This window comes from Lygodium microphyllum, chromosome 18, assembly GCF_053477565.2.
Source record: "Lygodium microphyllum isolate KBCC chromosome 18, Lygodium_microphyllum_v1.1.10, whole genome shotgun sequence".
Classification (NCBI taxonomy): domain Eukaryota; kingdom Viridiplantae; phylum Streptophyta; class Polypodiopsida; order Schizaeales; family Lygodiaceae; genus Lygodium; species Lygodium microphyllum.
Genome location: NC_141152.1, coordinates 112,453,330 through 112,470,163, shown reverse-complemented (window position 1 = coordinate 112,470,163; position 16,834 = coordinate 112,453,330). Strand labels below are relative to the sequence as shown.

The 16,834-nt window shown below is 40.0% G+C and overlaps 1 protein-coding gene across 1 annotated transcript; it reads right to left on the bottom strand.

Moving 5' to 3' along the window:
* Positions 1-9,273: 9,273 nt before the first annotated feature.
* On the bottom strand, positions 9,274-11,350 carry LOC148021266 (protein RGF1 INDUCIBLE TRANSCRIPTION FACTOR 1-like). The gene is made up of 5 exons (XM_087698116.1): positions 10,996-11,350; positions 10,402-10,599; positions 10,230-10,304; positions 10,013-10,153; positions 9,274-9,915 (listed from the first exon to the last, which is right to left on the bottom strand). The coding sequence occupies exons 1-5, from the start codon at positions 10,996-10,998 to the stop codon at positions 9,565-9,567; spliced, it is 768 nt and encodes a 255-aa protein (XP_087554242.1). The 5' UTR covers positions 10,999-11,350; the 3' UTR covers positions 9,274-9,564.
* Positions 11,351-16,834: the final 5,484 nt, after the last annotated feature.

The window sequence follows — 16,834 nt, the reverse complement described above, 5'->3', positions numbered from 1 at the left end:
AAAGTGGCCAACCAAACATCCAAGGCATTGGAAAACCCTATATACTTTCTAGGGCTTTGATTTTCTAGATTAGTCTAACAATTATGCTACATTTCATTTGTGTTAATGATCTGATCCCCTTATTGTGCTTAAAAGGATCTCCTATTGCTAAAGTATGGAGCATAGATCTTGGCAAACAGTTTTATGGACTTCTCATTCTATTGATTTGTGTACTCCCAAAAAATTGTGTTTGTAGTGCAACAATATTAGCCACCTATCTAGAATTATGGGAGGGTTGAAAGAGTGACAATATTCTCTACTACCATGTTCGGGTGAAAGAGTGTCAACCTTGTCTATTGCTATCTAGAATTACAGCATGGTTGAAAATAGTGACAACCTTGTCTACTACTATATTTGAGGTGACATGGTCACAACATGATTTCAATTAAGCTGATGCATTGGCATCTTTGTTGCCCTTTGCAGCAAAGCATGATTAGAACAATTACCCCACAACAATTGCTTAGTGCCATGTTACTCACTTCTTGCTTGATAATTCAACTCATAATGCAATCACCCCTCATCAATACCACCACCATCTTAGGAACTATTGTTGGTCCAAGGTAGGGGGGTGGTGGCAATGGTGGAGGAGAAGGAAGTTTAACTTTCAAGAATGATTGACCCGCCTTCTAGCTTAGAAGGGTTTTTGGGCTAATAGGATTGCACCCCCTAAACGTAAGCCACAAAGATGGTTGCCAAAATTTGTGTGGGGCACACAACATCCTACCCTTCATTTAACAACTACATCCAAGATCCAACAAGCATGGGGTATTTGAAAGTCTTTGAGGTGCTTGGCTTTGTTGACAGAGGTACCATATCCTAACTTTCAATCCTTAAGAGAATTTGAGTAATGCAGGAGGTGAGCCAAATACTTATCATCCTCCTCATTGCTTCTTCCAACCCACTTTCTTCTTATTGTTTGAGCTAATGCTCATTTTGTACTAGTCTAGGTCTTTTGAGCTGGAAGTTACTTGAGTCTGAAATTTCAATCTACAACTTGATGACCTTTCTTTAGATTTGTCTAGATTTCACCAATTCAATGGCTATGAGGGGCAATGTTATCTTGGTAGGCTTCTTTGCATGTCCAAATAGGCTATGCAAGTGATGAGTCACCCTCCTAGTTAGGCTCATACCTCCATATGACTGCAACAATGATGCTTTTCCAAGATGCTAAGAGTGCTTAGGTGAGGTTGGAGTTACTAACATTATTTTCAAGTCATCTTTAAACCTATCTATCCAATTCAACTCATCTAACCCCTTTGGCTTGACTTTAGCTGATTTAATTAGCTTCATTAGAATGAGGGATCATGCATGGTGCCATGAATGTTTTGCAACTAGAAAATAGATAGGTGACATGCTTTGTCATGTGGCATTTCCAAGCCCAAGTCCTCTACTCCTTTTTTTAGTCTCGTGACATAATCCCACGACATTATAGGTATTAACTTTGTTGAGCCAAATGACTGCATGAAGTCCTTGATTAACTTCTCCACATGCATCTAGAATGCTTGGAGAAAGGAAACATTGGACATATAAATAGCCATGAAATCCATGAAACATTAGGATATGGCAAGATCCCTTGCCAAGGTAGCTTGTGATCCATACCACTTGGATTTTATTTAAATTTTTTCAAAGAACCAATCATATGTATTTCTCATGAGGATGCCAATACCCAGCAGGCATTCTATGTACTTAATGTTCTCACCATGAATTGTAGCATGTATCCTATAGCCATTTAACTGGCTCATCAATACCAAGGTTGATCAATTTTGATTTTGAAACGCTTGCCTTTGATCTTGAGACAACTAAGAACTTTTTGTAGACTTCAAGTAGGGCTTCTTGTGAGTCTCTTTCAATCACTATATAACATTAGAGTTGTCATTGACAAACACTTGCATGACAAACCTATTTCCATCATGTAGTGTGAGGACATTAATGACCCCTTCTTGCACCTTCAAATTAAAATTTATTAATAGTAGTTCTATGATGAGTGCAAAGAGGAGGGGGGCCAAAGGGCACCCCTATCTTTTTTTTTTTTACAATGAAGGATCATATTGTGTGTCCATTGGTAGAGATTGTAGCTACGGCTACATGCTATGAGGTCAGTCACTTCACATGGAGCAATAACCCACGCCACCTTGATGTCAGCATCATATCTTGACTTGATGAAGAAATAGTATTTTATTTTGAATGTTGGAGGCCCGAGAGAGAGAGAGAGAGAGAGAGAGAGAGAGAGAGAGAGAGAGAGAGAGAGAGAGAGAGAGAGAGAGAGAGAGAGAGAGAGAGAGATATGGCACATTATTCTTGAGAAAGGACCAACATTCAACTCTATTGGCATAACTACTAGAGGCATAAATTGAGACCAACTCCACTTCCATGACATCAATGTTCAGGGTCACAAATACAACAACTCCCTCCCTATGCTTCCATTCAAAGTGGGGTTCCAAGTTAGCTCTTATTGGGATTAATGTACCTACTTCCAGTTCCTTGAGTGCACACATCTCAGAAACATGTGAATCCTTTGAAAGCAGCATGTAGCATGTCTTCAAGGTTCATGTTGTTCTCTTGTAGAGCAATAACTTCTAGTTTGCAGTTCCTAATCAAATGAAAGCAAACATGCTTCTATTTATCTAAGCAAAACCCACAAATATTCAAGGAAATGAACTTGATTTTCTTAAATAGATAGATCATTTTAAAAGGTATCTTTGTAACCATCCTCCCCAAGGATAGAAAAGTTGTTGCACTCCCTAGGTGACTTCCTTGCCAATTTTTGGAGCGATACTTTCTTTGGATTAGGACCAACCTACTTAACCTCCTTATCTTCTTGTAGAGAAAACTTTGGGCCTTGAAATTCTCTTTATTCTGAGATTGTGCCTTAGGAGCACCCTTGATTGGCTTTGACTTGCCATTATCAAGGTTGCCTTGGAGAATTGTTTGAGCTCCCCTTTGCTTGTTCAACCACCTTTTTTCCTTGATTAGATGTAGAAGCTTACATTCTCCCTTACATCTCAATTATCAATGACTAAGAGTCTACACCTTAGTTGTAATGTAGGCAAAAGTCTTGCAATACAATAATGTAGCTCTTGCCCTTACTCTATTCATCAACACTTGAAGCAACAATGTATCTCATTACCCAATCAATGGCTTAGTATTTGTTACAACATCAGTGGCTATGTTAATAAGTATTACCAACCAATGTACATTGAAGAAAATCACACTCATTGATAAGGTCAAAGTATATAAGAAATAATTGGCAATAGTGCCTACCATGATAGCAAAATAGCAATACATTGATCGTAATAATGAGGATAAAATTCACTATTAATGAGGCATTGATGTCGATTCATAGGTGGGAGGTGTTTGAAAAGCTCTTTGTCTCCTCCAAAACAAGCTTTTGAAAATTGTACTTGTGGTGTAGAACAATAGCAAGACTCAACTTGATGGTAAGTTGTCTTGTAGTCATCTTTAGGATAGGTCGTGGTTATCACCTTAGGAGGGTGACAATATGCACGACCAATCAACAAGATGAATTAATAATATATGGCCTTTAAGGCTTTTTTATCAATCTTTTATCGTAGTTGCAAGAGAGCGAAGACAAATCCATAAAATGAATTAACACACTATTGGTGAATTTGAAATTCTCAAAGTTTGGGACTCGTTATCAAAAGTTTCTTTATATCATAACTTGAAAATTGTCGCCGTAAATTTTGTGCTCAATAGCTCAATAGACCATTTAAAAAGCTCTTTTCAATGATAGGTCATATGAAAGGGTTTTGAGATACTTATGGATATGTTATCTAAACTCCACTTTTTGAACTCTTTTTGAACAATTTAAAAGGGAATTGAGAGATCCCTCAACTCATGAATGCAAAGTTAATTATTCATATATAACCTTTTAAGTTTTTTTCAAGTCACAAAAGTTGGCCATGATGAAGAAGGGGCCACCATGCTTACCACTTTGACATCTCAAAATAGCCCCTTCTCCCCCCCCCCCCCCCCCCCCCCCGCCCCCCCGCCCCATTGTCATTGTCAATGATGGAAACTACAAACAAGAAAGTGTTCCCTTCCTTCTCCCTCCATGAAAAGGCTCACCCCACACCATTCCTCAAAATCTATAGAAACCCACTCTCTCTTACCCCCTCAAAACATACATGCATGCATGGCAAGGGCAAGATAGGCCCTCAACAAAAGAGAGGAGAGAGAATTTGAGACCTTCACCAACCTGGAATAGAGATCCACTAACTTGGATATAGCTCTTTGATGTATCATCCATAACCTCTTCATGGACCTCAAATTGAGACCCCCATTGTTGGGTATAGCTCTTCGCAACGATCTCTTTATGATGCTCTCACACCCAACCTTCTAAAGCTTGCTCTCTTTTCCCATCATCACCTAAATATCCTTGTATCCAAGAACCCTATTTTTAATCCTTACCAACCTTTGTCAGTCACTTTCTTCTAACCAAGATGATTATCATCTACTCTACTTTGGGAGCTATACAAGATCGTTATTGGAGCATTACAACACAATGGACCCAAGAAGAAGAATAGCAGTTGTAGTAGAACAAGTCCTAGCAATGATGAAAGAAACACAAGCAATTGCCACGACAAATGCAACACCTCATGCACCTCCACCCCTAATTTACCAGGTGACCCTAATCAAGTTGTTTCACTAGAAATTAGTGCTATTAGAACTCAAGGTATGAACCAAAACACACACTTGATTTATAATCATGGAAACATAGTATATTCTTACAATTATGAAAATTACAACTTGCTTTGTTAGATGCAACTAGAGGGAAAGCACTATTTTGAAAGAACTATTTGCCAAGTATTATTTTTAAGTAAATACTAGTTGCCTTGCTTGTGTTTTTCCAAAGAAAGCTACTAAAATGAATTGAGTCCATATTGAGTGTACATGGAGCTAGTATGGGTATTCCCAAGCACATCACTGAGTTCCACCACTAGGAACTAGTTCTATCTCACGAATGCTCAGACTAGGCCTATTGATGAGAGGTCTCTCTCCAAGGTGAGACTAATCACCCAAGACCATGATAACTACTCTTTGGACTCTAGAAAGATTTTCAAGGGTCTAGGATGGGATCAATGACTTGCAAGCTCATGTGTATTTTGAAAGTTTCTATACTAGTTAGGGAATAATTTGGTGAAGACCAAGTACCAATAGTTCTAGTCCATGGTGGTTTTTGCTTCGTATCGGACGATCTATCCACACTGGTTTTAGCTAGGTATAGAGCGGTTTTCATCCAAAGCTAGTTTTGTATCTAACGACTAATGATCTGATATGACTATAGGCTGATGGCATCTATATTTACCTTCTTTGAAATAAAAGCCTATTTTTACTTGTTTTTATATACGTAATCTAAAGGTGTAAACAAACCTATACTAAAGGGCTAATTAAGAAACTCGGATTTGAATAATGATGGAGGTTATCCTATGGCTAGGTGGGACCTCATTATTTATCTTGTTTGAAATAAAAGACTATTTTACCTATTTTTATATCTATGAATCAAAGGCACCAATGTACTAAAGGACTAGTTAAGGAACTGAGTTTTGAATTGGGATGGAACTTATCCTATGATTGGGTGGACTTGCCATATTGAGTGCCTTCTCAATGATTAGCTTTAGAGCTTAACACTAACCTCCTTAGGGTCCAAGTCTTAGATTCTAACATAGTACCATTTTAGGGGGCTAGTGTGAGACTATGTCTTATGTGCAAAGGGGTTGACATTCTACTCCCCCTCATCTCTCACTCCGATTAAACCAAGTGCAATGCTTGTCTGCTTCAAGTTATAACTGGTCATGCAATAATAGCTTTCTTAACTCAATGCTAGAATGCTACTCATGGCTATAGTTGAGTCATGAGGAACCTCAAGTTGATCCTCGTGGGTCAAGTCAAACATTCCCCTACAAGATAGACCGAAAATCAACCTAACTGTCTAAGCCCATGCATTCCATGGGATTCAAGTAGTGATGCGTAGGACAAGCGACTACCCAAGATCACTCCTTGGGTCTTCTAGGCAAGTACATCCCATGAGTCTAGGCCTAAGGAGTCCCCCACATATCTTTGGCTTCTCCCACCTCTATAGCCTAATCATACTACTTATTGGGATAGTTTTGTGTGAAGTGGCCCAATCCTTCGCACAAGTAGCAACTATCCTAGAAGGCCACAAAGTGAACTTCTATGATGATCTCAATGTGAAGTGGACTTCTCCGAGGACAAAACAATTTTGGGCAAGTGAGGTGTGAGCTTCAAACGCAACGGTGAACCAATGTTCAAACTCTCTTTTAGTGTTCGAACATGTGGTAAAAGTAGCAAAACAACTCAAGATGCCCCAAAGAAAATGCAACGATTGTCCTAAAAATGTGTTTCCCTTCGTTTTGGAGCGTTCACTTGTCTACAAAGCTTTTGGGGCCTTGTCATAGCTTTGCTTTTATCTTCACCACATCAATTTTTAAGCTACGTAATACTTTTCCATATTCAGCCTCCATGGCATCATTGCTTGAATTATGGACCTTCTATATGCTCAAAGCGACAACATGTCTACTACACCATCTTGTCTTAGAGAAGGTTTTCATCCTTGCACACCTTGCATGCAAGCAACTGCCACATGATCAATTGCCTTCATGGATTTATTCCCCTCAAAGTTAATTACTACTATTAATGCCAAGTACTAATTTTCACACAAGTGGTGTCAAGGGGTAAATTTCCTATCCTGGCCATCCATCTCATCTCAATAATTGTCATAATTTGTTTACCATATGTAAATGGTGGATCAAGTACACTTTAACATTTTCTCTTGATATTGTGTGTAAGCTTTGGTAAATTCCTAGTCTTTATTACCCCACCCGATGGACCATCATAAGAGGTTGCTGGAAGTCCAATGTGAAATGTTTTTAGCAAAACAAAAAGGCAACTGTAATCATGTGAAACCCTCGTTAGAACACTTGCAACTCTATAAGCAATCCATTGGCTCAAAAGCAAAGTGCCAAGCACTCGATTGATGGTGTGAAGAACTTTTTCCACGATGAGCTTGTCCAAGGACCTAGTTATTAAAGACTCTTAAACAAAAGCATAGGCGGCTAGGTCTCCTGTACATATACATTTCTGGTTAGTTCGTGAGGGTGTTTGTAAGCTAGGCCTCCTGTATATATGCATTTCTGGTCAGTTCGAGAGGAAAAGAGGTGCTTGCAAGCTACACGGGTGATGGAGAAAAACATTGTGCAGAATAAAATATGAAGGGTCCAAGGGAGGAGTGCGTGCACAGTATTCTATTGAATGCAAGACATGAGAGTTATTTTAATTGGATAATGAATACCCCATGATCCCCACTACTATCTTGGAAAACGCAGGCAGAAAAGAGCGAAGGGAGAGTACAAAAACTACCAACAACTACTCGTCCCTTTCCCAGTCCCAGCCATAATTATAATAATAAGGCCACCACTCTCACACACACACTCTCTCTCTCTCTCTAGACTCTCTTCCCCGCCCCTCTGCAATAGGTGTAGGTAGGGCCTCCACCGCATTCAAGTCTCCACCTCCTCTTCTCTGAATTATGAATCTATGGATGGAATGGAGTGAATGAATCAAGATCCGTCCAGGACCCAGGTCCCAGGACTGGCAATTCTCCCCGTGACATAAGGAATTAGAATAGGATTTTTATACCCAAGCTCCAGCCATTATGTCGAATTCCGTTCTTCAGACTCAAGAGACTGCAAAACTGCAAATTGCAAATGCTCTGTGATTAAATTCCATCAACTTTCAAGCATGCTAAAACCTGCATCCGTAGTGTACCCCCCCCCCCCCGCCCTTGTTGAATGTGAGTAGATGGGTATATAACAGAACTGATGATGTGTGTGTCGGTACTATAGTAATACTTTATATATATTCCTACAGACTTCAAAGGCTAAAGGTTTGCTTAGGCCTGAAATTTTGAACGCATTCATGTGGGCATTGGCACAACACGGAATTTTGAGCAAAATCACATTCATTGAGCCCAGCGCATAGGTTAGGTGCAAACATCCTTACAAAAAGGTGGACTGCGAAGCCGAGTTCCGAGAGACCTTTGTATCAAAATCTATCCAGGAATACCAGAAAGGGCGGCCAAATGTACCTCCCTGAGAGTAAATGAATTGACCCGAGGCCATGGCGGGGATTTAGATGAGAAATGTCCAATCTCCAAATTCGCACATTAATTAACATTTTCTACTCTTACAAGCCGCCCACCACCCACCGAGCTATGTGCTGGTAAACCCAGTTGGGCCTTCGTGAACCATGAATCCTAAGTCGTGACCCTAGCACTTTTTCATAGAGGCTAACAATCGTTTTACGTTGCTCCTAGATTTTGAGTCAGGGACACGTTCTCAACTCAACCTCACAACTGCGAAACCTGGCATTGACATAATTTGCTGCAAATCTCTGAGCTGACTGCACTCCATAACAATCGGTAATCTGTAACATACATAGCTGCAAGCTACTCATAGAATAACAATTGGAACTCATGATAGGATTTTGCATGAGATTGACGACAATGTATAAATCACGAGCATAGAAGCTGCTGCTACCTGCTACCACGCCAATAGGTTAGAACTGCTTTACATGACAACTTAATATTAAATTTGCCACTTGTACGACACTATATAGAACAAACGCACGTAACACGATTCGGGCATGAATAATATACCAGTGGTGTAGTAGATAAATCGGGTACCATGCAGTTACCTGCAATATACCAATTAGATTATATTTATGAAATATGATTGAATGAAATTGATGAAGTCGTAGCATGCATCTTCCTTCGATAGTATTCGTTCCCGCATGAATGAATGCAACAAAGAAGAGCAGACAAATCGTCGTATGCAGGCTCCTAAGATACCAATTACGTTAACAGGAATTTAACTGGTTCAAATTGTTGCAGTCGGAGCGTGCATCTAACGTCGATATATGATTAAATCCTTGAACATCACAAATTCACCACGACAGTTTACCTGCCTACCAGACGAACTTTATTAGTTCCTAACATCCCTTCGTACATCTACAATGGCAAAATGCAAAATTGAGAATGCCTTGTCGTACACTCATGGCCGACTGAATCGTGTCCTGCGCATATTATACCAGCTTCCAAATAAAATGAAATATGCTTCGTCAATATTCTCAAGCTATGCTTCATCCATATTCTCCAGCTCTAGAAGCAGACAGAGTGGTGTAATGAAAGAATTTGTTATCAAAGGAAATTACAACATTCTATGATATTACAGTGCCAAAATTCTGCAATTTTCGCGCAAGAGAACTTAGAACCTACTATTCTTCATCTAAGCAAGTGGGATGCTCTGTAAAGCTCACGGCTTGAGCTATCAGGGTAATTACATAAATAGTGGCGTTCAGTATTCTACATAGAAGACTGGTTATAGCCTCGACGTACGTAGGCAAAAACCTGTTCTTGCGAGATCCAAGGACAGGCAACATACTGCCAAGGAAATGATGTGTACAACAGATTTGGTAAAACTGGAAACCTCAACAAATTGGCGATCGCTGAGGCTTTCCTTTGCGACGGTTTAAGGTAGGAATGACGGAACGGGGGGACGAGGCTCCCGGAGCTGTTCTCGGGCGCTTAGCGAGGCTACAGTAGATGAGAGGCATATCAATCGTCTGTGCCCGAGAGACAGCATTCTGCCACTCGAATTGAGCGTCATTCGACGCAGATCCTGAAGACGTCGGCGAAGATGCCGTCTCCTGCTCGTTCTCGCTGCCCGAATCGTGAACCTTCGAACCTTCCTCTCGTGGACACGAGTCGAGAGAAGAAATCCAATCCGGCGAATTCCGCACCTCAAGCAAGGCGCCATTCTTGAACGATGCCGAATTCACCTGCGACAATCCATCCTAGCACCATTACTTATCATCAAGATACCTAAGCATTATCAACTCATACAATCAAAATCCGACCCCGTCGACTACTGCTCACCTTGCATGCCACCGAACAATACCGATACGCCTCTTGTAAGCTCCTGTCACAAGTCTCACAGGAATTCGACAGTCCTTTTGGCGATTTCGTCTGTGGCCTTTCGTTAAGAAAAACTACTCTCGCGCTGTTGATTGTGTACGGCTGTCAACACCAGCTAATGATTTAGACTGACTCCTACTTGCACAATGAGACGCACCAAACACAGCATCAGACATACCTGCACGCGACTGCAATCAAATAGCTTCTGAAGATCGTGGAGGCGGATTACGTCGTGGTAGACATACCTTCGAATCTGCGGAAATTCAATACATGACAACCGGTGATGAGATCGTAAACCGAACGGACCGATGTTGATTGCGATCAAACACAGAGAGCAAATTAGATCAGACCTGTAAATGGCGATGTGAATTGTGATCAAGCATGCAATGCTGACAAACCCCTACGCTACATTCCACACAGAATATATTTTTCTCATTTTTCCTGCAAGCTATATGTTCTACACACGCTGTAAAGAACTTCTCGGCAAGCAAGATATCAAGCCACACAGGCTTCCGATGCAAGTTGTTGGACGGAAGGACGTATCCGACCTGCAAAGAAAGACAATTAAATCACTATGAAGCTTTGTACGGTTGCGGGATAGCAAAACTTGGGCAGAAAAAACAATTGAAGCTCCTGATCCCCAATCAGCTCCAAACGTGCGAGCTTCACCAAAATTCGATTACATTCATTTGATAATTAAGAATGATAAAGTGCTGACTATACTGGCAGCTCCCTAATGGTATCTGATGGACTTTCTACTAGAAGCTGAAAGAAGTCTAACACCTTTCTTAAATTAAAGATGTGTCAGGTAAAACTAAACTAGATGCACTTAAGAACATAGGAGACTTAATGGTGTAGAATCGGACGACGAGAATTGGGCCTTGCGTCTATAAGCAGAATTTAAGACTGAACGAGAACCGAGTGAAAGGGATCGGACCACAAACCATGGCTTAGGAGATGGGGGAAACGGCGAACGGCGAATGAGGAAGGAGCGCAGTTCCCGACCTTGTGTTCAAAAGAAGAGAGAGAGCACAGAGGTTAGAAATGCAGTGGCAATGGCGGAGGCGAAGAAAGGAGATTGGAAGAAGTATGAGAAGGATGAGAAAATAAGACAGGAATGGCGGAGAAGAAGAAGATGATAATGATGATGATGGTGGTGGTGGTGGTGGTGATGATGACGACGGATGAGAAACTGCAACGACGATGGTGAAGGAGAAGGAAGAATGGTGATGATGAAGAATGAGAATGCAATGGCGGTGGCGAAGAAGAGAGGATGGAGGGGATCGAGGCGCAGAAGAAGTGGAAGTGAAGAAGGCTAAGTAAGAAGAAGAATGAAGAAGGGACCATAATACGAGAGAGCGCGGAAGAAGAAGCGCCGGATGCCGTCCGTTCCCCCATCCAACGGTTCTCCTTCGCCCTCCCCCCCTTCTTGTTCTTAATTATTATCCTCCTCCCTTTCTTTTTCCTTTTCGCGTTTTTCTTTTAAACCCCGGCAAATTGTCTTTTTATTTTCTCTCTCTTTTCTTCTTTTTAACTTTTGCCAGCTCAGCTGGCCCGCGTCTGTTACATCATATGTAAATCCACCCCCGACAAAGCGCCCTGCACCTTCAAAAGAATCTAGAAAAAAATGTAGAGCAAGATTTGTTAAATCTAGTCACAATTTTGTGGTTATTACAAAGGAGATCATAGTTTGTGCGTTTTACTAATTGAAGCTTGAACAAGACGACAAAAGGAAATTTGCTCGTATCATCTAGTCTAGTCTAGATTAATTAAAGAGAGAGAGAGAGGTGCTCTCTTGAACTCGAGAGAAGTGAGTCCCTACAAGAAAGCTTCCCATTACTAGCCTTCCTTCTCCCTCCATGCAACAAGGAAACAACTTTCCCCCTATCTCATTGTCAAGAACAATATATAGTGACCAGGAATTTGCAAGTAGTTTGCAATCTCTCTCCTTCAAGGAGGGGAAGGAACAAGACCACTCTTGGGCCGGGTTCAAAAGAGCGGTGGCAGAGATACATCAAAAGGGCATGCTTTTGATGTGGCATGTCCCAAGTGACTGAGGCCTCCCTCCTCTTTCCTCGAGACCCGCCCTCTTTCTACTTCCACCCCTCCCACCCCCTAGGAAGTGCCCTAGCGCTAAGAAAAAAGCTCTCTTACCTAGTATAGTTTGCCTCCAACTTCACCATTCACACAAAAGAGGTAGAAGAATGGTCGTGGTTTGCATTGCTACCACCTCCGTTTGAACCCAACCTTGAGCATGATGTCACTTCACACCCGATACAATTCGAGACCATCATTGCAACAATCACGTCATCTTCGAGTGCTTCTTTTCATAATGAAGCCCAAGGACTTGTTAACTCTCTTATATCTTCATTCAACCCACTATTTAACTCTTTTATTTATCAAAACACTAACTTGCTTGACCAAAATATGGGTAGATTATGACCCCATAGAATGGAAGAAACCAAGACTAGGTAAGAGCACCAAATGGATCCAAACCTATCACGTGCAGCATGTTTTAGTGGTCCATCGAGGAACTATCCTAGACGCCTTCACTCGACACTCACGAGAATGCACAAGGTTTATCGTCTAGGTTTCCAAAGTCCACCCCGTAATGGAAGGTGCCGGCCATCCCCACGAGGATCAACCCGCAAGCTCAGGGTCCTAATTTGACAAATGAGGTCTTGATGCATCAACTAGCTCCATCGGAGGTGTCCCACAAGGGCTTCTCATCCAACTAGAGCGATTGTAGTTACCCTTGGTTTATGGAGTGCAACGCTTTTTCCCAGCAACCGGTTAGGATTCAACCTTAACACAGCTCTAACACAGCTACTACACCTTTCCCTTAAGATAATTATTGATCAAGGTTTTAAGACCTAATAGGTAAGTCAACGCTCGACTCTACCTAATTTTTTCTAATTAAAGTTTTGTTCAATCTCTTGAGAGAAGCTCCCAACTTACCAGGAGCACCCATTCGTAGGACGAATCCGTCAGGGATCTCGCCCACCCGCTTCCCACAAATGGTTTTCTTTAGTTTTCTAATTACCTATCACATTAAGTTATGACATATGAAAGCAACTTCGTTAATTAACCCGTTATCATAGGTTCCTTCGCATAGTTTTACTGCATAACACAAAGACGGAGAAAACAGTCTTTTGACAAAATATATTTTGCAAAGTTATTTACAATGCTTTTTCCCTTTTGCCCACACAGAAGATAAACCTCCGTTCACCGGAAAATCCCTTTTGTATGTGCAGAAGAAAACAAGCCCTCCAAGATTTTCGTCCCTTTACTAGTACTAGCAACTCCAAAGTCCCATTCTAATTCGTGTGAGGGTCAGGTAGTTCCTAGGAGCGATCGAGAGGTTTATGGCCAAAGCTCCCTTGGCACTCCTGCCTAACAAATTCCTCACCGAGTGACCTCTCGCCATCGGGGCCGGTCCAAAGCTCCTCGCAGGGGCGGTACAAAACAACCCCCCTTGGAGTAGGGTTTCGCGTCTAGCCATGGGGGAGGTATAGTACGATCTTTCATCTTATTATCATGATTATATATTTACAATGAGATCTAACTGCTACAAGCACAATCAATATTTTCTATGCAACCATCAATGCATGCACAAATAAAAAAGAAAATTGCAGCAAGTGTTTTTAGCATAGAAAGTAGCCCCACCTAAATCTAGAGTTTCTCTTTTAAGGTCCCACCTTATTCTTAGGGTTTCGCTTCCACCTTGCAACTCTTTTTCAGGATCTGCAATTTATTTCACGAATCTGAAGTCTATTTTATCCATATGAAACTTTTGGTATTTCCACTCTAAAAGATAATATGGTCATTCATACTTATGGTAAGCAATTCATGCATTGTCATGCCACCCTAATTCGCACTTAGCAAGATTTCAAATGCTTTTCCAAGTCTATTTAGACTTTAGAATTTGTATTGACAAATTCTTATCAATGTCCAATAAGTCTTACAAACTTCCAATATTTATTTAATTTCCTGATACTTATAGTTTCAGGGTTGTCGAGTATTTCATAGTTGTTTTTGCTTCAACATTCTCGATATTTTAGGCAAAGTTTTCTCGCTGACTTATATATGGATCAACTCATGATATTGACACTCTCGCTAATACAATCATTAATATTAACATTGCATGTGTTTTCAATAAGAAAATATTTTTTTTTTAATTCTACTCATATTCCATGGTTTAATCGACGATGTTCGCTGACCATTTGTCAAACTTTCAACGTTATCTAGAAATATCAATTTTCATTTAGCTATGTCTTAAGTGCAATGCTGATTGTTTTTCTGAAAACTTTATTCTAAGCAATGCAAAAATCATAAGTGTAAATTTTCTTTCATCTTTCATACATCGAATTATATTTTCGTACACCTAGTTTATGCATATCTAGTTTATATTTTCATATGCAATTTTATGTTGATTTAATGCATTGATTATTTTATGATATTATCTAAATAATTTTCTATAAATTATTAAAAAACTCATATGCGTATGTTTATCGTTAGCAAAATGAAATAGAGATAGTCACTTTCAGGAAAATTTTATAAAATATTCCCTTTTCTAACACCGTCTACCTTTTTTTTTTTTAATGATCACACGTGTCATTAATGAAATAATAATACATATCACGAAATAAATCATAATTAAGATATTTTCTTAATGACATGCATATAATCTTCTTCTAAGTGAAATATTTTTTTCCTTGAATAGTTAATTATTATATTACTTAGACTATTTTTCTAAGTGGTAGTTTGTATGCATTTTTAAAAAAAATACATTTATAATCATTTAAAGCCAAATATAGCGATAAGCTTATAAAATATATATTTTTTTCAAACGGATGAGATATTACCTCTCTCATGTTTGCTATAATAGGGGTTTTGCCAATTCCTACCACGTCATTTTCTTCATCGGTCGCGTTCTTTGCTTCCCTTGCTTCAAATGGGCTTTTTGAATTTCTACGACCTCATGGAGCCATGGATGTCTAGAAAAATTGACATGGTAGTTCAGGGGGAGTTGGTGGTCATCCAAAAAAATTTCGCCAGCATTTTTCTTAGCGATATGGTTGTATGGGAGAAAGGCGTAATAGGGGGTAGAGAAAATGGAAATGAGGTAGAAGAGGGGTATTTTCCTCCTTCAAGCTCAAAGCTACGATGGAAAAGAGAAGCAAAGAAAATTTCCCACCATCAAGAGCTCTTCCTTCTTGCTTTCTTTGTGAATGAGAGGGGGTATATTTATAGCCATGAGAGAGAGCATGCAGTCGACTCATTCTGCGCATGTGGTCACTTATGTGATAGCTTGACGAGTAATTTTTAAATCACCTCAAGCCTGAATTCGTTTCTTGCTATGAAGCACTTTGGCGGGAATATTACATCCTCTCCTCCTTAGAGGAATCGAGATGTCCTTATCTCAGAAAGAACTAGGAAAACTGTTTTTCTAGAGCTATCTCTTCTATCCAGGTAGCATCCTCCTCAGGATAGTCTTTCCACTAGATAAGATACTCTCTAATGGTTTTGTTTCTCAAAGGTTTCTCTTTTACATCTAGGATCTTATCATGTTAGAGTTCAAGGGCTCCTTGACTAGGCATTATGATTTGCTAGTCACCAAGAATATGATCTTGATTTGCCACATAAGCTTTCAGAAAGCTAACGTGAAATACATTGTGGACTTTCACATGATCAGGAAGTTGCAATTTGTAGGCATTAGCTCCTAGGCATTTGAGAACCTTGTATGGTCCACAATACCTTGGACTCAACTTTTTGAACTTTTCCAATGATAGAGAACTCTTCTTTGGGCATACACAGATGAAAACCATATCTCCCTCTTGGAAGATACACTCTTGCCATCCTAGATCAACATAAGCTATCTAACAATCTTTGGCAACTCGGATGTCTTGTCTAATAGTTTTGACTTGATCATCCATGTCTTCTAGCATTTTCTTAGAAGCCTCAACCTTAAGGGTTGGATTAGAGAAATTTAGTGGCGTCAAACAATCTTACCCATACAATGCTTGAAATGGAGTCATTTGAATACTTTGGTGATATGATGCATTGTAGGAAAATTTTACTAAGGGCAAATATTGTATCCACCTTGTCAGTTCTCTGGAACAATAAGCTCTCTGTATATCTTCAATGACTTGATTAACCCGCTCTGTTTGACCATCAGTTTGGGAATGGTAAGCTATGCTAAAGCAAAGTTGGGTTCCAATTGCTTCCAATAGGCTTCTCTAGAAATGTGATATAAATAGAGAGTCGTGATCACTAACGATCTGTTTAGGAAATCCATAAAGCCTAAATATTTCTTTCACAAACAGTTGTGCAATATCTGAAGCTTTGTAGTTGGTCTTGACTGGGATAAGAAGAGTGATCTTTGTCAGCATATCCACAATCACCATGATTGAATTATACACTCCTTGAATAGAAGGTAAGCCAACTACAAAATCCATACTGATGAACTCCCATTTCATCTGTGGAATGTCAATTGGTTGAAGCTTGCATGGCATTTTGGCATGCTCAGCTTTCACCCGATGGCAACTTAGGCATTTAGTAACATATCTGAGTATATCATGCTTCAGTCTTTCCTAGTAGTAACTTTTTCTGACTACATTAAGAGTTTTTACATAGCCAGGGTGTCCTGAGAACGGGGAGTCATGGGCTTCCCATAATATCTTCTTTTTCAACACTTGACTAAGGGGAATGCAGAGCCTTGTCCTAAAATAGACAAGTCCATTATCCATAGTGAAATTTTGGTATTTGACTCTGAGCTTAGGA

Excerpts from the sequence above, each read along its gene's own strand:
- LOC148021266 (XM_087698116.1), bottom strand. Across the intron at positions 10,305-10,401 it reads ATTCACATCGCCATTTACAG|ATTCGAAGGTATGTCTACCA; the intron begins GTCTGATCTAAT and ends GAATTTCCGCAG. Across the intron at positions 10,154-10,229 it reads TTGATTGCAGTCGCGTGCAG|CCGTACACAATCAACAGCGC; the intron begins GTATGTCTGATG and ends TGGTGTTGACAG.